This window comes from Hippopotamus amphibius, chromosome 7, assembly GCF_030028045.1.
Source record: "Hippopotamus amphibius kiboko isolate mHipAmp2 chromosome 7, mHipAmp2.hap2, whole genome shotgun sequence".
Classification (NCBI taxonomy): domain Eukaryota; kingdom Metazoa; phylum Chordata; class Mammalia; order Artiodactyla; family Hippopotamidae; genus Hippopotamus; species Hippopotamus amphibius.
The window spans coordinates 40,144,171-40,170,928 of NC_080192.1; the positions used below are offsets into that span (position 1 = coordinate 40,144,171).

Here is a 26,758-nt window from a genome sequence, read left to right on the forward strand (position 1 = left end):
ACGGTGTTACCCTAAGATCTAGACCATAAACAACAAAAACAAAATAGTCATAAAATTATACTTTAAAACAAGGTGAGTGCATAAAAAAATAATAGACTAGATTTTTTTTTCATACAGACTTTAGGAAATTTGTACTCCATGAAATTATAGAGATTTTTAGCCAAGACCTAGGAGTCAAGAGTTTTATTCTGTGATTTATAGATCATAAAGAATGCCAAATAAAACTAGAGGAAAAATATTGACCTGTACTGACAACCACAGAAAATCAGCTTGTTAGTTTCCATTTTATTTACTTTCCCTAATGATCATTAAATAAGTTTATTGGGCTGCAAGTCAGCAAAACATTAACACACCCAGTGGTAAGGTAGTGATAAAAGTGGCTGACAAGCATCGGCTCTACAGATGATGGAAATGAACACTGCTGTAGGACCTCGAGGGGTCTTTTGGCCTCAGCTGTAGAAAACTCCTAGCTCCGTTTTTCTTTTTCACATATGCCTGCAAAATGCCAGAAAATGAGTTATGTGCGCCATTATATTTGGGAAGCTCCCTCAATTCTGGAGAAAGCTGGAGAATGCATAATATTGCTGAACGTTACAAGTCTGTTCATTGCCTTGAGCAGATCCAAAGCTGAAAAGCAATCTCTTATCTCCTATCTCTGCTTTTGGGACATTTCCTGATTAATTGATGGAAAAGTACCTGAACCACCTTTTATCTCTTCTTTTCCTCCAGAAAACATAAAACAAAGTAAAATAACCCTCAGGATATTTTTTATGCATAAGCATCTCTTTTAAACTGGATTCTGTCATTTCTATATTTTCTCTAGTATTAAAAATATGTATAGTTAGTAATATAGTAGTTAAATAGTGGTTAGTAAGTAGAATCCTAATAGCCTTTATAAGAAAACAATTTTAAAAACAAATGCTGACATAAAGCTTTAATGTTTTATATCTCAACTTTACTTTTTAAAGAGAAGATTCAATATTTTTTCAAAAAATTAAAATAATTTCAAGGTTTCATACAAAGTGTGATTTTTGAATTAGAGTGAAGGAATTTTAAGATTAAAAATTTCATAGATCAAAAGAAAGCTGGAGGTTGTTTGCCTTGAGACATATGGCATGATTAACTCTGACTATTTGGTTTCCCTGGTATTTTGCATATTTACTGCCAGTTTATTCTGTCCAAATCCTGCTTCTAGGCTTGCTAGGATTATATAGAACTGATACTCAATAAGCAATTTGCATATTTAAAAGAGCACTGTATGCTATTTAAAAAAATCGTCAAGAAAGATAGTCATCACATTTTTTTCATTAAAAAGGCTTTCAATAAGTTACATATGCTAGTTATATGCATTACCATTACATATTAATCCTATATATACTGTACAGAATGACTTTCTCTTTGCTGACTTCTCAGAACTAACTTTTTCTTTAATCTTTGCCTTCTTTCATGTCCTGTGGTTAGCAATACTGGGCAGGTGTTACCATAAAGTTGAAGCAATGAGACATAATATTAATATTATATTTCCTTCAGTGGGTTAGGCATGGATGGATGATATTATGATGGAATATGATTACTTGCCATTTTTAAAAGATAGTTTTGAAGCTGGCCCAATGTCCTCAAGGATGGTAAACAACATAAAACACCTTGCCTAAATAAAAATATATTAGATGCTGCTCTATTCTGTAAGCCATTACTTGGCCATTCATTCATCCTTTCAAATTTACTAATTAAAAAATATTTACTTCAGTATTAGCTAAGTGTTAGGAAATATGCTGAAGGGATCCACAGTGAACTAACCTGGCCCTCATTCTTATTAAATCAAAACAAAATAAAAATTTGATATTTGATAAAATATTGATCAAAAATTTAAATGTTTAACAGGTCTAGACATATAAAGAATAAAAAGAGCTCTGAGTATTAAAAAAAAAAATCACAGCCTTCCTAGGTTACCTATTTTCCCCATTTTTCATAAAAATATGGATATTGAGGAGTATTTCTTTTCTGCAAGAAATGCAACAGCACATTAATCATTAACAATGCAAACTCAGCCTCTTTGTCAGGAAGAGAAGAATTGGTGGAGGGTGGGTCTAGCCTGAGATCACAGGCCAATATCTACAAGGGGCGATGCTGTAAATCTGGAAGAATTTCATCTCCGTGTTGCTAGATACTCCAATTACTCTCAAAAGGAACTTAGAAATTTGAATTTTTAGGTAAACTCCATATTTCTCAGTGTTGGCTTGGATTTAAAAACAAACACACAAACTCGAAGGCTGCCAAAGGTAACAGATTGGCAGGTCAGATTGGGGCTGTGACTTCCAACCAGTTTGTAACCTCCGTGGATTGTTCTGCTCAAAAATTCTGTAAGATGATTTATTCAGCTTTGCAACAAGGCACTTTGGAAAATTTTACCAAATTATAACTGGTAGAGACTTCAAAAGTTATATGTGAAGAGAGAATCCTTTCAATTGGGTTTATTATATTGGTAATTTGACAGGTAAATGTTCTTTGCAACAAGTCATCTTTGTTAGTTTAATATTTTTAATCAAAACACGTAATTCCGTAAGTTGCATAAATGATGGTGTTAAAAGATTGTTTATATCCATGGTTAGTAACAGCAGTATATTGGCAAATAATAGCAAATAGTGTCTAACAGTTCTCTAAGAAAAAAGAACTTTTTTTCCCTAAACACGTTAATTTTAATTTCTTTTATTTATTTATTTGCCACACCTCGTGGCTTGCAGGATCTTAGCTCCCCAACCAGGGACTGAACCCAGGCCCCTGGCAGTGGAAGTGCGGAGTTCTTACCACAGGACTGTCAGGGAATGCCCTAATTATTTTATGAGGGGATATCATGCACGACTGTGTTACTTGCACATGATATAACTTCAAAAGACAAAATGCACAAAGACTATGATATAAATGGTACTCCCATTCAGTTTATATCTTTTCGTAATTTATGGTATATAATGACCCTCATTTTCTTTATTGCAGAAATCCCTTCAGACAGATGGAATAGATCTGGAAGCTGTTTGCCAACTTTATGTTTTAGGGATAGGCCAAAGACATTTAGCAACTTGCCTGATGTCACACAATAATTACTGACAGAGTCGGGCAAAAACGTAAATCAACTGACTCTTTATCCAGAGTCTTTAAGGAGGCATGAAAAAAAATGATAAATTGATTTTTCACGTCATGGTTTGAAAAGCACTTTCACAGAAATCTTTTCATTGCCAAGTACATCTCAGTGCATGATAATGGGGGACTGGAGGCAGAAGTGACTCCTCATCATCTGTGATTTTTTTCTCTTTATTACTCCTCCAAATATGCATTTATTTGAATTGTCTTACTACAGGTTGTCAGTTCAAGTATATAATTTTCCATCATTTCCAACAGAACTATTTAAATTTCCTAATAAATATCACCTTCTCTTGTGTTTTGATCACCTAATCCATTCTTTTCACATTTAACATGAGGGACTATTTCATCACATAAATATGTGTGTATAGTCTCTTTATTTTCATCTCTGTTCCTATTTCATACTGTACTCTTAATACAATACTTCTCATTTATACTTTCTAATTTATCCTTAATATTTTTGACATCTGCCCCTATAAATCTATAATTTTTAAAATGTACCTCCATTGTTCCCTATAGACCTGTAATATCCAATATAACAGCGACGAGGCACATGTGTCTATGTGAATGTAAATTACTTAAAATAAAAAATGCAGTTCCTTTGTCATACCATACCACACTTCAAATACTCAAGAGCCACATGTGACTAGTGGTTACTGTACTATCCAGTACAGGTATAGAATAATTTTATTATCACAGAAAGGTCTATCAGACTCTTGCATACTAATTAGCCATCTGTTTTTCCTCAACCCATGCTCTTTTTCTTTTTGAGTTTTTCTCAGGCTTCATGAAAGTAGTTTCTTATCCAAATATTGTTTTTGTATATGTTTAAAATATGACTATGGTGATGCTGCATCTTTTAATGTTATATAGAGACTTCAGTTGCTAAGGTTTAAGTCAGAATATATCTCGCGTCAAGCAGTGGCACTGGCCCAATAGGAGGAACATGACGTCTGAACACATTCCTTATTTGTGTTTTTCCGATACATTTTTACATTTCTCACTTCTTTATCGATTTGTCTAAAACAGCAGATTTATCTAAACACACTAACAGTGATTTCGTTATTCACAGACTCTGTTGGCAATTTTAATCATTGAAAGGAGAAATGATAAGAAAAATATTGCCTCTGCCAATGATAGTCTGATCCTGAGTAACTCTTTAAAGCAATAAATATAAAAAGAGGGCCATAACATTTGAACTTAATGAAAATGAGTGAAAAAATCAGTATTACCCTTAATGCTTAATTATTCAGTGACAGCTGAGGCTTTGAACGTTCCATGAACCTTTCAATACAGGATTAGGAATTATTCATAGTGCTCAAGACTCGGTGAGATTCATCAACTAAAATATACCTCGCTCTAACCTAGAATGACGGAAACTTTTTGTAAAACATAACTTTCTGTAGACTATTTTTTTGAAAATGATGAAGTTATAATAAATGGACAGAAAACTCATCTTGGCAAAAACAAAATATAATTTCACACATTGGGAAAAATAAGTTGATACACTGGCACTTCTCTCTTAATAAATGAAGTTTTAAAAATCACACTCTTTTTGAAGATATAGTTTAAAAAATCATCAAGCCTTTTAGGCTTTTACCCTTCGGTACCATCTTCTCAAAAAAGGAACATAAAAAATATAAAAAAAAAAGAAAATGAAGAAAATACCACGGAACAATTACCAGCCATGGCTCAGAGAACCAAACAAGGAAAAGTGGTCAGTATTATAAGATTATGGTGGAGCCTAGCACATGGCTTCAGGGGTTCCGAGTCAGAGCCCATCAGGTTGTGTGAAGTTCAGTTTTCCATCCACCCACTGATCACAATGAGTACATGAAAGTCAGGTGGAAGCACATGCAAATGGGCCACTGCAGGGCTGGAAGTGCACTTGCCACCTTATCTGGATGCAGGAGCTTAGAGTACACCCTTACCTCACTGTGCGGTTTCTGTGTAAATGTCAACCTCTTTAACCATTTATGTGCTTGGCAAAGGCAGAAGCGTTTTCTTAACAGTCAACACTTACCGTAGAGTAAAGAGAAGAAGTGCTGGAGACCAGTGAGAGTGAAGAGCCGTGAACTGAAGAGAGCAAAAAAGAACAAGAGGTGAAATAATAAAGTCTGCTCAGAACCACCAGGCCTTTACTGAAAAGTGAAGAATAGGTGGTTAAGGAAATAAAAATAACATAGGAATCTGAGAACAAGTCTGCTTGTCATTTTTTAGAGATGAAAATGTTGAGCCATAGCTGATATGCTTTATGATATGTGTGGCACAATTTCCCTTTGTGGGTATTTAAAAATCATTCATTAAATCAAAGAGGAAAATCTCTCCAATATTATCAAGTTTGACATTTGAAGTTATACAGTTTAGAAAATTATATACATTTGAAAATCAATTAAGCCTCCTGAGTTTTTCAAAGAGTTTTTGTTATAAAGTATTTACATAGAACTTTACGACTACAAAGACATTTATTAGGTCAGGTAAGAATTTTAGTGTAATGGATAAGGAAATATAACTTATAAAGCAAAAAGTAGGCACAATATGAATTCTAAAATAATATGATAATAAAATCTAACACCAGAGGGAGTTTCTGAGAATAAAAGTTGGCAGCATGTGGTTGTTTCATAAAGAGTTTTTTCTGGTTTATGTATCTTTTATAGTTTTTTAACTGAGGTGCCAAACGAAACATTCACTTTGATATTTGGCACACCAGGGTAAGTGGTCTCTAAAATTATAAAGATTTCTGTATGAGAACACCAGATTCATTCTGAACTGTTCTACAGCCAAGCATTAGTCTAAACAATTTCTGGCATATTTCCAAATGCATAAAGAAACAGACTAAACCTTCTTCAAGCTTCAGGGCTCTCCAAATGAAAATTATACTTATTTATTTACTCTTGAGGGAATTCTTATGACATGGGTGATGACATGGGTGATGCCATAGTTTTCATATCTAAGTTAACTAAAGTAACTTCATCTTATTTCCCCCAGCACCTACCTTCTTCCATGCTGTCCCTGAATGAGCCTGAATGACTGATGGCCCGTGGCCTCTCCTCCAGAGATGTGGCACTCCCACAAAGCTGGGAGTCGTCATAGAGATCGAAGGACGAGTCTTGGGCTGGGATGCTGTTTGAACGCATCATGCTGGGCCCAGGAAGGTTAAATTGAGACAGATTGGTTGGGCTCACTGAAAAACAAAGCACACATAACCTGTTATTCCAGGACTTGGATGTCTGCCTCTGAAATTTTTAATAGCAGTTACAGTGGAGTCCCTCTCTTTTTCTAACACTTTCATGACAAGCAGTATGTCAATTCCTAAAGGAATTTTAAACAAAACCATCAAGTCCCTTCTACTTTTTTCTGCTAGAAATAACATGGTATTTCCTGCTGCCTATTATGAAGAAAAGATTGTCTTCCTAAAGTCTGCACATTTCTTTTTAGAGAAAAATACATCAGTTTAATGGGAAAAGCAAAACAGAAAGGAATATAAAATACAAGAAATCTAAATTTCCCAGGAAGAAATATTCAAAGCTTCCCACCAAAGCCTTTCAGTCATTTTTCGTTCTAAATTTTTGTCAGTTCATAATCAGTACCATCACTATTATCGGAGTTAGGTTATAACAGAGGAAAATAAAAATGAAATACAATGTAATGTACATGGTATCCGTAGCTCATTGTGAGGTTAATCACATAAAACTACTTTCTGCTGTGTCTTAGATGAGAATGTCATGGTGAGACTGTCAAAAGTTACAAACTTGTGTTTCCAAAGCAGCACCTTAAGTCTATAATTTGAAATATGAATTTTTTTACCTAGTGTCTATTGCCAAATAGTTCTAATGACACTCAACTTTTTAGGCCAACCGATAATCCTCAATTTAAAGAAAGATGTGGTTGACTGAATGTGTGATTACACTGGAAAACAATACTGTTTTAAAATTTGGGATAAAAGTAAAGCAGAAAAATTAAGAAATATATTTATCATAAATGCTCATATTTAAGAAATGCAAGTTGTTACAGGCATATGAGGAAGAAGGCAGGAAACTTAAGATATGAAGAGAACTGCTCTCAAAACCTCTGGGAATTTATGTCTTTGGCTTAGAATTAGTCTGATATCGTTTCAGAATTAGCTATTTTTTTCTTTGACACAGGCAATACATTACTTAATGTAATTATTGGATTTGATAACAAAGTTTAATAGGAGTAGTATATACTATGAGAGAACTTTAGGAAACTATCTTTTATTTGCCAGGCACCTTGCTGAATATTTTACAGGTATTAATCAATCAATACACAGAACAACTCTCATAGAGCTAGTTACGAATTAGAGTGAAAGAAGAGCAAGAAAAGAAATGTAAGACTAAGAATTGTATCTATATGTGCATATGTGACAGATAATAATGAAAGAAAGAAACTATGGATTTGCAGAGTCCCCAGTCCATTAGAAGGAGGGAAGAAAGGATGGAAAGAAGGAAAGAAAGAAGAAAAGAAGGGAGAGAGAGAGAGTAAGAGAGAGAGATCTTTCAGGCACATTCCTTCAGTCAGCAGTGACAAGTCAATCTGATTGCTGAGGACAGCCAATAGATACTACAAGGGACATTCTAGACTCAAATGTTTATGTTTAAGTTATCTGGATTGGAGTAAATCACACTCTTCTAGGTCCACAGTATGAACTAACTTTTTGCTAAATGAATGAAGTATTCAATGTATTCGCAAGTACAGAATTTTAAGATATGTATATAAAGGTTAGAAAGACATTTCATTTACTGTTTGGCTTTGCATAATTCTTACAAAATGGTTGCAGAGATATCCAAGTAAGTGTCCTTCTATAATTTTAAAACATAACACTTAGCTCATTCAAAGTGAAATAGTAATGAGTATTAGGGTAGATTTTAAAAGGAATAGTTTGTGTTTACAAGCACTTCTGATAGCTTCTTCATAGGAAATACATTTATTCTATTTAAGAACATTCAATTAAGTTAAAATCTATGAAAGGTCTGCTTTTTTGTTATTGTGGTTGAATAGAAAGATAAATATGGCAAGATCCCTGCCTTCAAGAATGACCTCTAGGACTTCCTAGGTGGCACAGTGGTTAAGAATCTGCCTGCCAATGCAGGGGACACAGTTTCGATCCCTGCTCCAGGAAGATTCCACATGCCACGGAGCAACTAAGCCCGTGTGCCAAATAAATAAATAAATAAATAAAAGGTAAAACACTCATCTCTAAAAAAAAAAAAAAAAAAGAATGACCTCTAGGGGAGGTGACTGAAAGGTAGAGAAATTACTAACATAAAATAGACTGAGAAAGTTATGTAATAGAAGACAAAAGTATGACGGACAGAGAATTGTAATGGGACACAAATTAATACAGGGCGTCTAGTGGTGGCTTTGCTTTTGGCAAACATCTCCATCTCTACCCGTCAGTTTCTTCATGAATTTACAAAAGTGGCAGAATAAACAGCCTCTGAGATCCATTCAAAGCCAGGAGACATGTAAACAATTCTAATAGGAGAGATAGAGGTGTGACAGTATATTAGGAAAAAGAAGGCTACTGACTGTGTCAAATTATATACCATACCAAAGCCACTGTTTTTATTAAATTATATGTTATTTGTGATGATTTGAGAAACTGATAGAAATTTGGAGTGGGTTTTTAAGTACCTCCAAGTCACTGCCTGACTTTGCTGTCTGTCATATCCAGACACATCAGCTAGTGAGTTCATGCTATTGTTTGAATAAGAGTTGTCATCTGTAACATAATTTTAACTTATTTTGTGGAATTTGGGAATATAACTAGGAACTAGGTGGCGATTCAGGAAATGTTTATTTGATCATTTAAAGAACTTCGCAAGAGTGATACATTTAGATCTAGGTAGTTTCTGTCATTGGTGGGTTTAGAGGAGAAGCTAGAGCTGTCATTAGAATTTACATAATAGATGCACCATTGAACCAGATGTAGGTCTCTTTCAACTCTGAGATTCTATTCTTCCGTGAGTACAGAAGAAAGGGCTTAATTCTGAATGGCTTGAAGGGTGACTATGGAGAGGGGAATAGGACGTTTGAGGTAGAGGGAACTTTGGGAGTAAACGCAAAGAAACTTCCCATACAAAGGTGTTTAAACGTCACTCTGTATGCAAAAGGGGTCTATCAAATATACAGAAGTTGAAAGTGACAGGTTGATAGTAATGCTTCTACATGGTAACCCTTGAGGCAAGGTGAAAAATGAATCTGAGAATTATTATCACTCAGGGGACTATGACAGTGAGTCTCCCTAGGTTAGGGGATGCCTCACAAAGGACTGTGACCAATAGTAAATGAAATTGCATCCAATAATTTATTATTTTTCATATAAATTACATTCTGTTATGCTTTCTCGGGTAGGAATGATTTCTAATATAGCCATCACGCCAGAAACTATATATAAAACAGAGTTTACTTCGGTAGTAGCTCACAATAGTCTACTAATAATGACACAATAGTAGCGATCTTAAATTTTGAAAGTTTGTTGTATGTGATTTTTACAGTAATATTTCTAAAAATTTTATGTATTAACATATTTTAATGGGTAAGGATAAAAAGAACATGGATACCACAACTCTTGTATGTTAGTAATAAACACTTATCTTACCGATCATTCAGAAAAAATAATGATCAAATTGAAAACAAGTGATGACCAAAGTAAAATGCCGTACAACACTACCATATTCAAATTAAAGAGTTACCTTTGATGTATTTTTTAAATTTAATAATAAAGTAACTCACTTATGACTGCATTTTAATAGTATCTGCTTTCTTGCCTAATAAATATAAGTTCCAGTAATCTGGAAATACAACCAAAACTCTTTAAAAGTAATTTTCATGGTTTTAAAATGTCATTTTTTTCTCTTATAAAATAATACAGCATAGAGATCTCAGAATGCCTGATTTGAATCCACATATGCTTATAAAATATGCATAGCACATGACAGTGTGTTGGGGAAGTGGGAAGATCTTTCTTCATAAGTCCCACAGGGTGAAAACGTTGAGAGATATGAACATAGAGGCAGTAAGATCAATTTGAAATCTACTGCAATTGTCTCTGACAGTGTAACACATGTCTTTCCAATAAAAATGATGATGTAGCAGAGTCCACCAAGTCTGAAAGCCTCCTGTGTCTTTGCACACATTAGTCATGCCTCACAATATAACCTAGGTATTATGGATCCACTCAACAGATGAGAAAATTGAGGTTAAATGACTTTGTTAAGATCAGACATAGTAGGTAGTGAGTTTTTTCTTCTCAAAGAAAAATGGAATAAATAGATTGAATCATGGGAAATAATAATGGGAAAATAATGGAGTAAGGATTCAAATACTCAAATTAATGTCAATTAATGAAAAGATTGACAGGAGACATGAGATACCCAGAAAACTCAGCAAACTAGGAGAATCAAACGGGTTTGATTCCAATGTTGCATAAATTTAGATTTTGTGTCATATGCCTATGACTCTATAAAAACATTTTCATTTCATTTTTTGAAGTCAAAGTTTTAAGCCTCCTGCTGTGTTTTATAATTACAACTCAAAGTTATACCACCCTTTGCCATTGTAAGGCAAAGAAGTCTCATCGTTGTGCAGGTTTAGCAACAAAAACTTGGTGTTTAATATATATTCATTAGTGCATATGGAACCATGAACAAAATAACTGTTTTTTTTTCATTGCCAAAAGCTCTATTCTATATAGCAGGAATAGTTACAATAGAAGAGAAATAGCCTTGACTATCCCAACAGGGCGGAAAGTTGGAAAGTCCAAATTATTAAAGAATTTGGACACTCTCTTGGTCTATCATTACAGAAACATTTCTCAAGTGAAAAGAGAAAGAAATAATGAAACTATTTAATATGTGACTTTATAGAAAAGAAATCTATTTTTAAAAGCATTAGATCTATTAAATGATAACTAGCACGTTTAGACTTTCATTATTTTGTCACTTTCTTGTGTTTTCAATGACATTTACACAAATGATTTTATACTTCATACAAATTATGCTAAAAACAAAGTAATCCAATGGTTCAAACAGTCATTTCTTTTCATTAAATTTATCTAAAAATGTTCACAGGGTTTTATCTTAATAGGAATTCTCATATGCATTTTAAGGAGAGTTTTAACTTTAAAATGATAAAAAAAATGATCATGAAGTCATAGAATCACATTCTTCTTCCTAATTATTTCTATTTTCTATTTTTCTACAAAAAGATAATTTTCCTATGAGGATAAAAAAAAAAACTAAACAGAAAATAAGGAGGTGTTTTATGGTTTTTAAGAGGACTCTGAGAAAACCCCTAGGCTTAAAGTCAGGTGTGCTGGCATCACTTGCTGCCTCTGCCCCTTTAGAAGCAGTGAGACTTTTTTTTTAAGTCAAATAATCTCTTTTTGCCTCTGGATCTTAGACTACAAAATAACAACAGTATTACCTATGTTAACTTGTTGTCATGAGCAATAAACTGCAGAATGTTTGGAATTATTTTGCGGACAGTAAGCATACAAATAAAAGGTTACTGTTAAGGTGTCTTTATCACTTCTTTAAATGAACAATTTTATGGAGAGATGCCAGGGCTCCTGGGAGAGTAGGTGGTGAAAGGAGCAAGATGAAACTGATGTTTTAGAATATTTTACCCAAGTTGGAAAAGTGATATTTTCCCGTTGCAGAAGATGACATGGCAGAAGGGGAGACCAGGGGCGACTGGTTGCCAGTATCCTGCAGCCCTCCAGTAGAATGGGAGCGTAACCATTCTTTGCCTTCTTCTTGGTTGGCCTGCCGAGATGATGGGGTATATCTGCAAAACAGCATAGCTAAGACACTTCAGCACATCTGCAAGGGCAAGGCAATATCAGGATGAGAAAACAATTGAGAGGAGCTTACTATTCAGACTGAACAACATTCTCAAACAGATTGAATCTAATTATAATTGCTTAGTTCTTCCAGATGATTTGACACCATCTGTTTGAATCTCACAGGAAAAAAAAAATAAGGATTTTGAAAAGAAAATTATGCTTCTGTGAGATATGTAGTTCAAAATCATAAGCAACAAGCAGACAGCCAGGTTAATTGAGAAGGGCTCAAAGCACAGTGTTTAGAAGGCTATGAAGAGGGTGAAAATACAGACTAAATACGGTGGACAGTAGTAGGTCAGAAGTCAAGGGACTGGAGTGATGCTCACAGAAAGACATAGGAACTAGAACACAAATTGACAGATCTTTTTTAAAAAAAAGGAAAAGCATTTATTTGGTTAAAATGCCACTTGACACCATGTCTGCATTATTTTTAAAACAGAGAAAGAAATGGGCTTACTTTATTTGAGAATAAATTTCTGGAATGAAATCTTAGAATGGAATAATTGCAAGCTGTTTGCTCTTGCTAAGGAAGTGGAGAGAAGGAGGATAACAGAGAAAGACCTTTTTGGCCAGAATTCGCTTTTATCAGAGTAAGTAGATTCTTAGTACTGAAGAGCAGTCAACTTATGTTTGTATAGTGTTATGTCTCTATTCATAGTTCATTCTATGTCTTTCATTAGATAAAAGTGTACAGTAAAGGAGGGCCATACATTAAATTTTCATTTTATTTTTTATGATGAACTGAATAATTATTTTGGTATTATTATGTAATACTAGACTAATTCATATCTATATTGATCTGATAGATACTTGTACTCCTGAGAAATAGAAAGTAAAGCTCTTTTGAATTTTTACTAAAAGGGTTCTTTAAAAATTGTACCTTAATTACAGTATTTGTCATCTGACATTGAAAATGTTGTGTTTTTTGGTTTTTTTTTTTTATTCAAATTAGAGCAACGCTCAACCTTTCAACATTCATTGGCCACATCTGTAGAGTATACGTGGGTTGAGGTTTTGTATGCATATGCCTCCAAGATGCAAATGTTAGGAAAATTTAAACTTTATTTTAATTTTCAGAAGTGAGTTCTGAATTCTACTAAGAGTTGCTGCCCCCCAAATAATGGCTTTTACATTAGATTTAATTTACTGAGTTTTGGCCTTTACCAAAATCTCTACCTGAGGGCCATCTCACCAACTCCTCAGGCCAGAGAAAACATCAGGATTAAAAGTAATTTCATCCTCGATGTCAGTTGCTTCTTTGCAAACAAAGAAAGAAAGAAGTAAAGAGACAGCACAAAAAGTTTACATAACAACAGAGAAAGGCAGCAATTGTGCTGAGAGAAATATATACCTTAGTCCCTTTTTGGGTAGTGTATTTCTGTCAAGCTGCATGCTGTTAAAACAAAGAAAACCCCTAAGGACATAATGTAAACAAAACTTCCAAATTACACATCCAACATAAATGGTTCTCTGTTTGAATTACACAAAAAAAGGTTTTTTTGTAACACATATTTAATGCTTAACTCATTGGAAAAGGTCAACCAAAGGAGATCAGATGTCCACTGCTGTAACACATTCAATGATAATTTAGGGATAGGTCTGTTAGAAGATAGATTAAATTACGTATTAACATAATTCTCCTGTAGATTCTATTTACCTAGTGCTATGGTAGGCTTTCCTTCCCCATGCAAATGGCTATACTTCTGCTATGATTTCATAAGCAAGAGAATCTCAGAGGCAAAAGTGAGAAAGATCTCTGCCTAAGTTAAAGTAGCATGTTCCAAGGGACAGAGAAGGTGTAAATCATCTTTTAATACTTATTTTTTTGTATTTAAATGATCTTTAATAAAAATGAAGGCAGATGTATTTCTATTTACACATAAAAATAATACATAGTATCTGTTTGAAACACAATGTTTCTGGCATCACTTAAATATTTTAATGAAGTTAAACTACACCACCTTTTAGAAATTATAAACTAGAAGTTTAAAGGGCTATAGGTTTTCAGCCTCTATTCTAAAAAATTCTCAATTGGTCCTAAAAGGGGAAGAAAGAATATGTTTGAGAAAATGAGAAGTGGCCTCCCTCAAAATAGAGGAAGCGGGTGTCAACAACTAAGTGGGACAAGTCTAGGGATTTCTGTTATAATCTCTGGCATGTAGACAACCAAATAATAAAATTAATTTGAATTTGCAGAATGATACCTCTCTTCCATTAGAACCTCAAATGACCAAAATTAAATACACAGGATATGCATAATGGGGATGATATAACATGAATGCACACACACTGACTTGAAATTTAATCACTCAAAATCAAAGCTAAAATGTTTTCTTCTATGTATACTCCATTATTTAGCACTGCAATAGAAGGCATCCAAGAGCATCATATAAATTTTACTTTACGTACTGGGAATGTCCATATAGGGTAATTACTGTATTGTGCAGAGGCCAGTTCTAGCATCTACCTTGTGTTTTTAGTAGTATGGATAAACCGACAAACAAAAAGGAACCATACTGAACAAATACAAGAGACCTCTAAATATGAATGACATTGTGCTGAAGCATTTAGTTATAAGACATTTTAAAGATTATCTCTTCCATGTGTGCAAATTTATTACATTTTAACATTGCAGAGTACATTAAAAATGGGCATTGTTTTCCCCATGTTAATTGTATAAACACTGTATGTTTGTATGATGCAGAAAATTTAGTGAAAGAAAAATTAGAAAAAAATTTAAGTTTACCAATAGAAGTTAAAACTTTAAGTATAACTATCTATTTGAATAAGGATATTAATGATTTTATAATATACACATTTTTCACAAACCCTGAAAGGTTGAAAACTCATATGCCTGCAGGGGCCAAGCAAGCAGTGGAAATGAGTAAAGGAGGAATTTTAACCAACAGTCTGAAGAGGATAGGCATTGTTTCGCAGCAGGATTGTAAAGGCAGGGGAGCCAGACCTGATATTTAAAAATAAGCCAGAAAATTTTAAAGGTGGCTACAACTTTATTTTTAAGGTTTGGTCACAAAAAACAAAACAAAACAAAACCCCAAATGCGAACTAGTTATAGCCAAAGGCTGCCAATGATCTAGAGCAGTTAGAGGCAAAATTGTTAAATAATTTATTTGTTTATTTATTTATGACATTTTAATGAGAAGAAATTTAGACCAAAATTAAAATCTGTATGAAAAACTACATATTCAATAGTACTAGAATAATGAATATCAATAAAGTCTTCTAAAATTGTAGATTAACAGGTAAGTCATGAACTTACATATACCTCTATGTTACCCTCCTATTTGCTTCATCTTAAATATTCACACTTTGGCACATTTTCTCTTAGGCATGGCTAAACGTTTGGTTTCCTTAGTGTTCCCAACATTCTGCAGACTTAATTATAATTAAACCAGGATCTCTGATAGGATCTAATTTTCTCTTCAAGGGATCATAAAGTTCTTTGGGTGAACTTTAAAGGATTAGAATAAATTGCTATTGCTTGCAATTTTGTTCACAAGAAAGAAGAAGTACCACTTCTTACATCAAAAAAGTATTTCAATCCAGTAATTTAGTGGAAGAAACTAACGTTTATATTATATACCTATGAAGGTAATTTGCTTTTCACAGTTCAATATTCATCAATATATTTTACATATTTTACTAAGAATCAAGGGCAAAACATTCATTTACTCAAAATTAAAGTTTATTTTAGAAAAATTGTTTATCTGGCTATTTATGATAATAGAACACTCCCATATATAAAACTGGTGTACTTTAAAGACTGAAAAACAAAACAAAAAAAAGATTTGCTTACTGAGAATAAGTAACTGTATATTTGCCAGTGTATTTCTATAGTGAAAAAAATATATATATATACTGACTTATGCTACAACATAGATCAAAGTAAAATATTAACACTGCATTCATGTTGCAGCTATAAAACTCATCAATCTTAATATCTGGTTTTATTTGAGGGTTACTTGGTTATAAATAGTTACTTGACCATTTTTCTGTGTTTTTAATGTATGAATGCCAAAGAAATAGGTTGATGGCTAAATGGTCAACTTGTTGCAGTCATATTCATGATTAAAAAATAACCAGTATTTTGGAGGGTGATTCTGTTTAACAAATAAATAACTTATCTGCAGGATGACTAGTTTGAGATGATATGTCAACATTGATAATAGACTGAACAAAAGTTTGGGAAAGGTATCAGGAGTTTTCAGTGACCAGTGGTGCTTTCAAAAATAACACAATTAAGATATACAGGCAAGGCCATTTTTTAAAGCTTTAGACATTCCAAGAAACAAACAGCATTAAGTTCATCAGGAAAAATGGGGCAGTTTTAAGACATGTGCCTGGGGGAAAGAGTCAGTACCAAAATGTCTGAGAAAGGGATTTTTTAGGGAAGAGAATTTACAGCCATTTTGGTCAACAGCAATGCTTTCTGATAAGTATATTAGGTAAGGAATGCCTCATTACAGTCTTCATTTTAAATTTAAAAGAAAATAGTAATTCATTAAATCAATGAGAAACACCTTGTAATGTGTAATTTTTAAAGGGCCTAATAAAAATGTCACCAGTGTTGTAATTTTCTCTAAGAATTCATATCTGACAACTGATCTTTTTTTCCAATTCAACTAGGATTCCCAGTGATCCATTTGCTATTTTTCCATAGAAATGCTAATAAAGCCAATTGAACATTTTACTCTGAGCATAATTATAGAATCCATTTAAATTTGTTTTTTTTTCTTTTCTTTTTCTTTTTTTTTAAATTTGGTCTTTAAAATGCTTAAATTATCCTAAGGAGCTGTGTTGTCCTGAAGCTCAAGCCAAATCACTGACATGTCTTGAGAAAACATCATTCAATACATAAACACATGCTTCAAATTTTTTTAAATTGCCTATTGGGTATATATGCATGCATTCATATTAGAAACTAATTATTCAATTTTTTTATGGATCCTTAATGGGTTTTTCCTTCTACAAACTTGGTAATAAGACCAAATAAAAGGCCCAGTCTCATCAACCCGACGTCCCTCTGCAAAGTGGCACTCACACTGAAATCAAGGGAATTGAATGGGGGGAGGGAAGGGTAGGCACAATGCGGGGGAGGAGGGGGTGAGGACTTCATCAGCGCCTCCAGGAGAGCTCACCTTTCTGAGAGAGTAGATCTCACACTACCCGTTCTCATGAGCAGGCTCTGCACCTCGTGAGTGCCTGTGGTCAGTCCAGACAGAGAGCCATGGTGGCTGAGGGGGAGGTCAATGGACTCAGAGCTCGTATGGAGGCTAGTCATGGACTGGTAGCTCGGAGTGTCCTTGCTGCCAGCAGAGGAACTGCTGAGATTGGCAGCCCACACGAGACCACCTGATGTGAAAGAGTGAACCGATGCTGGGCTGGAAGCCAACGAGTGACTTAAGCTTATAACATCTGTAGTTAAGTCTGAGGGTTTATTGAAGAGAGGGCTGCTGCTGCCACTTAGCCCACCAGCACTGCCCATGCTGCCCGTACCAGACGACGGTGACTCCAGACTGCCTTGTCGCGCTAATGTGGTACTAGGACTGGGCATTACAGAGGAGGATTTCACACCCTCAGTATTAGGTGCAGAGGCAGATTTGCCACCTGCCTTGGCACCAAACAACCTAAAAGAAAAACAAATAACAACTTCAGTTGTTCCGAGAAACTAATATCCACATTTAATATTAGGGTTACAGTACATAGAGCCAAGAGTGCTTTGGTGGACCTAGCTACCGAGCACTTCCTGTCTCTATGTTAATGAACTTGATAAGCTTGAACTTCTTAATCTAGTGCCAAAAATCTCTCATATTGCCATAAGGGTAAGTCGGGCTGGGCTGCCACCCCGGTGGTGGGGGGGATGTGGGCCAAACAAAAGAAACTGTACATCAAACATGAAAGTCCCTGGTTTTCACAATTAAGTGATCATGAGACTCTTTTGCAAAAATTAAATAGTTTGCACATACTTGCTGCTACCTATTTACAGAACCATTATAATGAAACAACTTCTACGCATTCGGTATATAACATGTAAATGATTTTTCTTTTCTTTTTTCTTTTCTTTTCATTTTAACAGTTTATTCAAAATCTAAAAGGAAAGCTTAAGGCAAAGTTTAGGAGGTTATGTTGTAGAGCTGGTGGCCTGAGTGACTGTCAGAGAGCAGTTGGTTAGAAAGAATATTGGATACTGACAGTGACACGGTTTGTCTGTATTTTCCCCAAGAAAGACCACAGGGTTTTATGTCAGTTGCCAGTGCTATTCAAATACGTATCTGTAATAGTGATTTGAAACATGATTGGTGCTAAGTCAGATGTTGGAGTTTAGTTCAGAAAACATTTTAGTTTTGTAAATGAAGCAGATGATATAATCAAATTTATGTAAATATGGAACTAAAGTGATATGAAGTAATGGCATAATGATTACTAATTAAGTTGCAATGGAATTCGTATTTCCTATAGTGAAATATTTTATGACGAATATGAGAAATTGTTTCATAGGTAATGGGCCACTGGAGGGCACTATTGGCTTTTACTTAAGCGACAGAAATATTTATTTATTCTTTCCTATGAGCATCAACATTTCAAAAAATCAGTTCTTCAGGATTAATATTCCTACTGGGAAATACAAAACCTCTAGGTTTTTCAAACAATCATGTATCTGAGATTGCTTGAAATGTAAAAGTAAGTGCTTCCAGATCCTCTCTCTCCCAGATATCAAGGTTCTTGGTTTAGTCAGTATAATAAAAACATTAAGAATGCTTAACATGTAATGAACGATAAATCATACTATATCATTTCATAGATGAGGAGGCAGACCCAGAGAGGTTTAACTATTTGTCCCAAGTCTTTAAGTGTATGGATTTTCCTGCCACTTAAAACACATCAGTATTTTAAAACAGTGATATCTTGAAGCAGAATCCCGCATATCCAATCCCAGCACAGAAACCAAGTCCTGCCGCTTATCAGAGTCAAATCACAGAAAGCTGAGGAGGAGGTATAAAACCGAGCTCATTCCTTAGTTATAATCCTGTATCAAAGATCCGAAGGTTTTCAAATTCTGTCAACCATACCATACCTTGACTTTTCATACGTACGTCAAGATGTGGCAGTACGTAAGCCTGTGCACTGTGAGCCGGCACTGTACGGGGGACAGAATTTCACCCACATTCATGATCGTCAGCTCATTAGAGCCAGCAAGACGACATAAACATTAGAAATGAACACCCGTAGTGCTAAAGACCTGTTTCATTCTATTTTATTTTTAACCGTGGAAAGATGAAAATCTATGGAAATTTTACAGGCTACTATTTTATCATTCCCCCTAGGTATCGCCATCTGCTTTTAAGTCTCTCATAAATGCTATTTGTGTTGCTAACATGACAACAATAGTGAAACTGCAAAGTTGAGGCATTTCTCAAAATGAGCAGTTTTTTTTTTCCCACTAGCTATTTATATCATCAGCTTCTTAAAACTCATTGTACTCAGAAACTGAATAAAAGATTCTAAGATATATGCATCATAGAAGATATATACTTAGGATATATATGTGTAGGATATATATCTTTTATAGGATCGGATACAGGACATTCATATATCCTACGACATAGCATTTTATATTTTCCCATCATCATTTTACGCTCTCTTACCTTCGAAATGTAGGTGAGGCGATGTCAGGATACTTGGACCCTGGCTGCCTGAGCCCTTGTGTCCCACAGGCACTAGCAGATGTGGGGCTGGATTTGGGGGAACCTGACAAAGAAACACTCTCTGAATCTGAGACTGCTACTTTTTCCTTTTCCTTGTCTGTCTGGTTGACAGTGACGGGACTCGAGCGCCCTGAGCCGATCTTCGTGGGTTCTCTCAGTTTCGAGGTGGTGGCACCAGCTGACTTGCTGCTGACGTTGGAATCGATACTGCTGGTGCTGGATCTGTGGCCACCTCGGCCAGGAATGCCACTGGTGCTGGATTTGGATGGGCGGGGCAGGCTGCGGTACTGCAGGGAAGTCTTTGAGCTAACATGGAGCCCAACATCGTCCTGATTCTGTGAACCATCCAAACTGGTTTTTCTCCCTGCATTTGACTTCCCACCAATGGCAGCAGATTTGGGGATTTTACCCAGTGTGGCCGAGCCGCTTGTTATGGTGGCTCCACTGCTTGTGATCATGGCAGAGGCGCCTACTCCACTTGGCTTCTTAAATCCAAAAGAGCCAGTGGCCGTTGATCTTCCAATGCCCGAGGGGGGCTTTTTCCCCTCATCTCCACTGCTTTTTCCTGCATCTGAAGGAGACCGCTGTAAAGATGATCCTTTCAGGGGAGTCTTCCCTTTCTCAGAAGCTTTGGCATCATCAGTTTTCCCTAATGAGTGAAAAATACACAAATTTATGTGCCTGTGCATTTTGACTTCACAATATTTCTTTAAACAGATTGTAAAATGTGAATACACCTTTATATTACTTCAATTCCTAAGTATTCATTGTTTCAGATTTAAATAGGCATGTACTCAATATATTCAGAGGATTAACTACAAAGCTATAAAAATATGGCTGCTAGAGGAAAGTGACAAGAGATCGAGATAAAATGAAAACGTATTTTTGCTATTTATTATTGCCTTACATCTTGCAACTCTCTTCCTTTATAAAGACAGCACTTAATCTCATTAAACTAAGTGCGCGAAAAAGAATTTATTTGAATACCTATGAGATAGTTGTATTTGGAGCACCCTGTTACATCGGTACTTCAGGTGGCACTGTTTAAAATGAGGAACCATTTTAAAAATAGGGAGAGACTCTTTCTAAAAAAAAGGATGGCACAATTTGCAGAATTCTTTCACTCTTTTTTCGTCAAGTCTAATTCAGAAATGATGTTTCAAATCTCCAGCCTTCCAACCCATTAGATTCGTGTGATTGCTCTTGTCTCTCAGAGTTGGAAGTGAAACGTAGGTGCAGCGGTAACATAAATATTCCAAACTTTCATAAGAAAGCCAGAATGAAAGCCATCTTATGTTTACTAATAAGCAGGCTTATTTTATTTCCTCATGGCCAGAAGCGACTGGCAAAATAGACACTCACCAAATTGTGATGACGCCCTCTAGAGGATGCCTGGAATGTTATATTCATGTGGATGCATATTATAAAGCATGTGAAATTTAGACAGAAAAAAGTATTTAACTATATGAAGAAAAATCTGATTTAATTATGAAAAGCTACTATTAAAGACAACAAAGATCGAATGGAAACAATAAAACAATTTGGCATAACAGCTGCCAGATGACAAGCCTACCAGGGGTCTTGAGCGCACTGGTGCCAGCTTTTTGCCTCGATGGCGCTCCTCCTTGGGCTGACATGCCTCTTCTCCAGGAGCCTGTCTGTGAGACAGACAGGGAGGCTTTCTGCCCTGCCTTCTCAGGGTCTTCAGGAAGTCCAGAGGAAACGCCCTTCCACTTGCCACCTCCATCCCCATGGCTATCAAAGTCCTCCTCGGTTTTTTTCAGCTCCTCGGTACTATCCCAGGGCTCATCTGCTGCAGATCGTTTCTCTGAATCTGTCTTCAGCTATTAAGAAAATAGGACAGAAAAACTTTGTGCAGAAAAATCTATCAAGTGTGAATTAGGCCCTGAAATGTCCTTTCAGAAAACTGGTTAAAAAAAAAAAAAAGAAGAAGAAGAAGCAGTGATTTGTATTTCAAAAGAGTTCCAAAGACTCCTCTATTTTTATCTCTGTCTTCATTTTAAGTTTCATTAATTTTAGCCCTATAATTCTCACTTGCACATATTAAAGAATGTCAGAAGAAATATGTGCGGAAAACCCCAATTAAACACTCCAGAGAGGAAGACATTTTCTATGTCAAATCTAACAAGGAAAAGTAAGACAAGATAAAACTTAATTATCTAATATTCATTCTTGATTCACCATTCCCAAGAGATCCAGCAATGTATCTCAAAGATCAATATAAAATGAATCCAGAACTATCCAATATTAGACTATTAAAATCATTTTTGGATTTCTAAACAAACATATCATTATTATAAAGAAAGATATGGCAACATAAGGCTTTCTGGGTTAGACTGTAATTAATTGAAAAGATATATATACATGAGCTGCTTCAGTTTATGCAATTACCTCAGATTAAGAGATTATGCTATATTTTAATGTGATATAACATAATTTGGGGAAAAATCTGTCAGAAGCACCGGAAAAAGACAGAAGACAATTCTCACCTGAGTGTTCTTTAGGGATGGGACAGTGATGTTGGAGTAAGAGCTGACCGAGGACGTGGTATTCAGGTCATCAGTGCTGATGTTATCCAGGGTGTCACTGAGACCACTGCTCACCGAACTGCTGTCATCCCAGCTAAAGATAAGACAGGCAGCAGCAATAAACTAAGCACATGCTGCATAAGGCAAAAGTCAACCATACTTCCATTTAACATGTATCACGCATTGGAAGAGAATTATTATTATTTTAATCTTATGATGAAAAATATTCACTTTCCACTTTTGGAAAATCATGATATTAAGAATTGAGCACAAACCTGAGAATAATCTTATCGGAGGTTTGTTAAGAATCAGTGTCTAGAGCAGATCCAGGGGACTGTTTAAAGATGAATGAAAATACTGCTACAAATACTGCATGGCATCAGGAAAGAATAACAGTATCCATAACCTTTTTTTCCCTGGGAAAGCAATCAGGAGTCACAGAGCATGTAAGAATTCACTCTTTGTCTTAAAAATTAAAAACAAAACAAAAAACTGTGCTTTATTCAGGAACCAGAAAATCATTCCTCATTCTTTCTCCTACCAATAATTACTCCCGTTATCAATTCCTGAAGATTGAGACTTATTCTGTCATATCATTCCTCCTGCCACACTTGATGATTTCTGGCCTGGACAACATACAATACTCCTTTATCTGGCCTTCCCTGCCTTCAGTCTGTCTCAGTAAACTTCACCGGCTAAACCTGGGTCAATGCTCAAAAGTTCACATCTGGCCATGTCACTCCCTTACATGATACTCTTCAAAGACTTCTCTTTACCAAAGTGGTAGATTCCAAAGCATAATGCACCTGCTCTGTGAGGTGCACAAAGTAATCCTTTGGGGCGTAAGAAAAATATCTGAAATTCTGCATATATCTGTTCTTAATCTAAAGAAGAACAAATAAAATAGGCTGTATTAATATTCATATGCAGGCTAACTTAGGCACCCTCACTTAGTCAATGTGTCAGAAGATGCAGAAGTAATGTAGGATGAGCTGGGTGACCTGAATGAGAATGGGAGCTCCACAGGGTGAAGGGGTGAACCGTGGTTCTCTCACTTACTGGCTAGCTGGTTCTCAGCCTCCTGTGATACACTGCTGCTCACCTGCACTCTATTAATTGAATTCATGCAAACTGGATACAGATATTAGATGCCGACAAAAGTTAAGTCTCATAAAATAGACAAGTGGCTTAAAAAAACCACCTGCAAATAATCCACACATTGAACAGAATATCTGTAACGAAAGCACAAGCTGACCACAAAGGAATGGTGAACCGGTAACTTTTCCTACTCTGTTACATGTACTTTATGAATCGCATCATATGTTCAAAGTAAGAGTGATTTATGGAGATCATATAAGCAAACCACCTAGAAAAGTAATTATAAAGAAGAAAATTTGAAAATTGAATTTACAGAAAATATTGTTAATGATGATCCCTCCCTAGGTGAATATTTTGCTTGAGAGCATAAAACATGATGGCCAAACACTTTATAAATCATATTGTTACCAATTATAATTGTATTTTTAATGACAGCAAAAGGGCATTTTGTACCACTTGTAGCAAATCCCTGCCATTTGTGGCTGCTCAAATGTTTTGAATACCTTCCCTACATCTTATTTTGATAATTTCCCACATTATGAATCTTACCTTCCCAAGGTAGACTGCAAAAAAACTCACATTTCCAGACTCCCTTAGAGACAGATATGACATGTAACACAGGGCCTATCACATGCACCCATAGCGTCACAAATGAGAAAAGTAATCGTCTGGCAAACACAGTAGCAGTCATTCAATTTTTCTCTTGTAAACACTGGCGGATATTTGGTTTCTAGTTCCAAGGATCAGAGGTGCCCAGGAGAGGAAGCAGTGATGCCCTGGAGCTATGGTTGGCTAAGGGCCTACAAAGAGCCTGGTTCTCCAAACACCCCAATTATTCAAAGAGCCTTCTTACATTACTTCATTCCTTAAATTAGATAAAGTAGATTCTGTAGTTTGCAACTAAAAACCTCTACCAATACATTCATAATTAAAAAAATTATTTCTTCTTTAACATATCCTTTACATTTTTTCTTGTTTATATTTGCCATATAATACATATATTATCTTCCTACAGGGATGCATGCACATAATCATAAAATTATAAATATACACACCTGGGCCAGCACTAGTCGAAAGCAAAGTTCAAGCTCCTTTAAAAGACATAAGGGGCTTTCCATTATGTGGTCCTAGCCTACCTTCTGAGCTTAAACTCTTTACATTCTCTGCCTCACTTTGTGCACTCTGACTTAGAGCTGCATTCAGTTCCCATCACCATCACGTTATTTCCAACCTCTGCCTTTGATCAAGCTACCCCTTTGCCTACTTGATCAGCCCACACTTATAAAGCAGTTCTAGCATCCATCCTTTGGGAAGCCCCTTTCACTTGCCGCTATTGGGATGAATCAGGTAGCTTCCCCTCTGCATAATACTACGCACAGACGTATAGCACTGGATTTAGCGCATCGTTCTACATCTATAAAAGTGCATCCAAATGAACTTTTAGCCTGTGAGTTTTCTGAGCACAGGACTGTAGGGTATTTTGCTTTGAATTTCTACTGTTTATGGCAATGACTGACATAAATATTGAATAAATTCTAATGTTTTATTAAGATTAAAAGAAAGGCAACTGCAGAAGTAATCTTTCATAGTCATATGAAATGAATTTTTAGGAAATACCACAATATATTCAGTACTCAAAGAGCAAAATTAAACAAAAAGGAAATTTCACCTTTTTAAGAAATGAATATTTGTAAAGTAACTATTTCTCTGGCAAGGAAGATAGAATCAATATTTCTAATAATGGCTTTTACCAATGTAAATCCTAGCATTAGTGACTAAAAGTTAAATGCAACAACGCTTACTAGAATTTAAAAACATCACTTGTTTTAAAACCATTTAAAGTCTCAAATGAATACAACGACTTTGTGGTTAAAATGATATAAATGAAAGAATCCCTAAAAAGATATAAAGTTTCAATCTCTCAGTAGAAAAATAAAAAATATATCAAACTAATAAATATCATAGACATGAAGAACAAATTTCCAGATTTATCTTGGTGTAATGGAAAGCACAATGGATTCCTAAAATTAAAGTCTTTTGCTTGAGCGTTTTTTAGAGGTGTATAGCTAGTATGTTCACTTAAAGTTGCTATTCTGACCTCTCTATCTCACAGGGTAGCGTGGGAAGCAAATGAATCATTTATATGTACCATTTTATAATCCTTTACATTTTCCATCTCCTCAAACTACTTTACCACAAAGATCTCAAATTCAGCAATCTCATTTTTTGATCACAATCTTTCACAGTTCTGGTGCTCTAAAATCTACTGATTCCTAATTTTTATGTCTAGTGTCTAGCTACTTCCTATTATCTATTTTTAATGCCCTTCTTGTGTTTTTTACTCCCCTGAGTTCTTTACCAAATGATGCAGGATCCAAAGATGTTGTAACACAAGGATCGCTAAAGTGATAATCTAACCAGTACTCTATTCTAGTTCTGGCCACCATAATGGTCTTCCATACCTGTCCTGTCTCTACGTTAATTAAACATGTTTTCTCCATTAACATTTTGGAAAATGACAACAAAATCAACTAATCAGAATGACTAACATAACAATATTATTATATATTTTATAATATACTTTATATTTTATAATATATAATAATTATAATGACTGAATGCATATAGATTCAAGTTATCTAACTTCAGGTTATTTCTCAGTGCTACTTAGAAATTCTGCCTAATCCAAAAGTAATTTTCTTCAAATTCCAAAGATATAGCCTTGTTTCTCTCTTCTTCCTCTGGATTCCAAGATCTTCCTCCTAATACTTTAGTGATACTGCTTTCACTGAGGTCAATAAATCCATGGACTGAGTGTCCTACTCTTTTAAATACTTAATATATATTATCTAATCCCCAAACAAAAGTTATGAGATGGGCATTGTAAAGATACAGGGGTTCAGGTAGCTTGAATGATGTACCCAAGGCCCATGATGGAGCTGGGATTTGAACCCAGGAATTATGTCTGAAAGCTTGGTCAGCACTTTGCTCCCTTGCCTCCCATCTTCTCACCCCTTTTTATCTTGAAATACACCAACGATGAGCCTTTATAGGCTCTGTGCAAACTTCACCAGTCCACAGAACCCTTTGCTTTTCTCCTTTTCTTTGGGACACCTGTGAATTCCTCAAAATTCAGAACTTGATCTTAACTTACCTTAGACATTCTTTCTTGGAAATTTCGTAGTCTTTCACAACTTCAATGTCACTTCCATGATTATGACACTCAAATTCCCATCTCTAATCCAGACTTCTTTCCTGATTAATTGATCAGCAATTCCAGTCTTCTACTCAACACTTTCTGAAGGGTGTCCTGTTAACATCTCAAATTCACTCTACCTAGATTCCATCATTTCTCTTTAAAACTTCTCCTCCCTTTCAGT

At 35.2% G+C, this 26,758-nt stretch overlaps 1 protein-coding gene across 3 annotated transcripts in view; it reads right to left on the reverse strand.

Annotated features, from left to right (window-relative positions):
- Positions 1 to 26,758, reverse strand: part of NAV3 (neuron navigator 3) — an 826,584-nt gene that overhangs the window by 67,131 nt on the left and 732,695 nt on the right. For 2 of the 3 annotated variants that reach the window (XM_057740848.1, XM_057740849.1), the window contains exons 14-21: positions 22,242 to 22,374; positions 21,305 to 21,575; positions 19,672 to 20,380; positions 17,164 to 17,652; positions 13,356 to 13,397; positions 11,786 to 11,946; positions 6,131 to 6,319; positions 5,159 to 5,211 (exon numbers count right to left, since the gene is read on the reverse strand). In XM_057740848.1, the coding sequence (XP_057596831.1) occupies positions 5,159 to 5,211; positions 6,131 to 6,319; positions 11,786 to 11,946; positions 13,356 to 13,397; positions 17,164 to 17,652; positions 19,672 to 20,380; positions 21,305 to 21,575; positions 22,242 to 22,374 (2,047 nt within the window). The remainder of the gene's footprint in view (positions 1 to 5,158; positions 5,212 to 6,130; positions 6,320 to 11,785; positions 11,947 to 13,355; positions 13,398 to 17,163; positions 17,653 to 19,671; positions 20,381 to 21,304; positions 21,576 to 22,241; positions 22,375 to 26,758) is intronic. The other variant, XM_057740850.1, reaches the window with a different exon arrangement.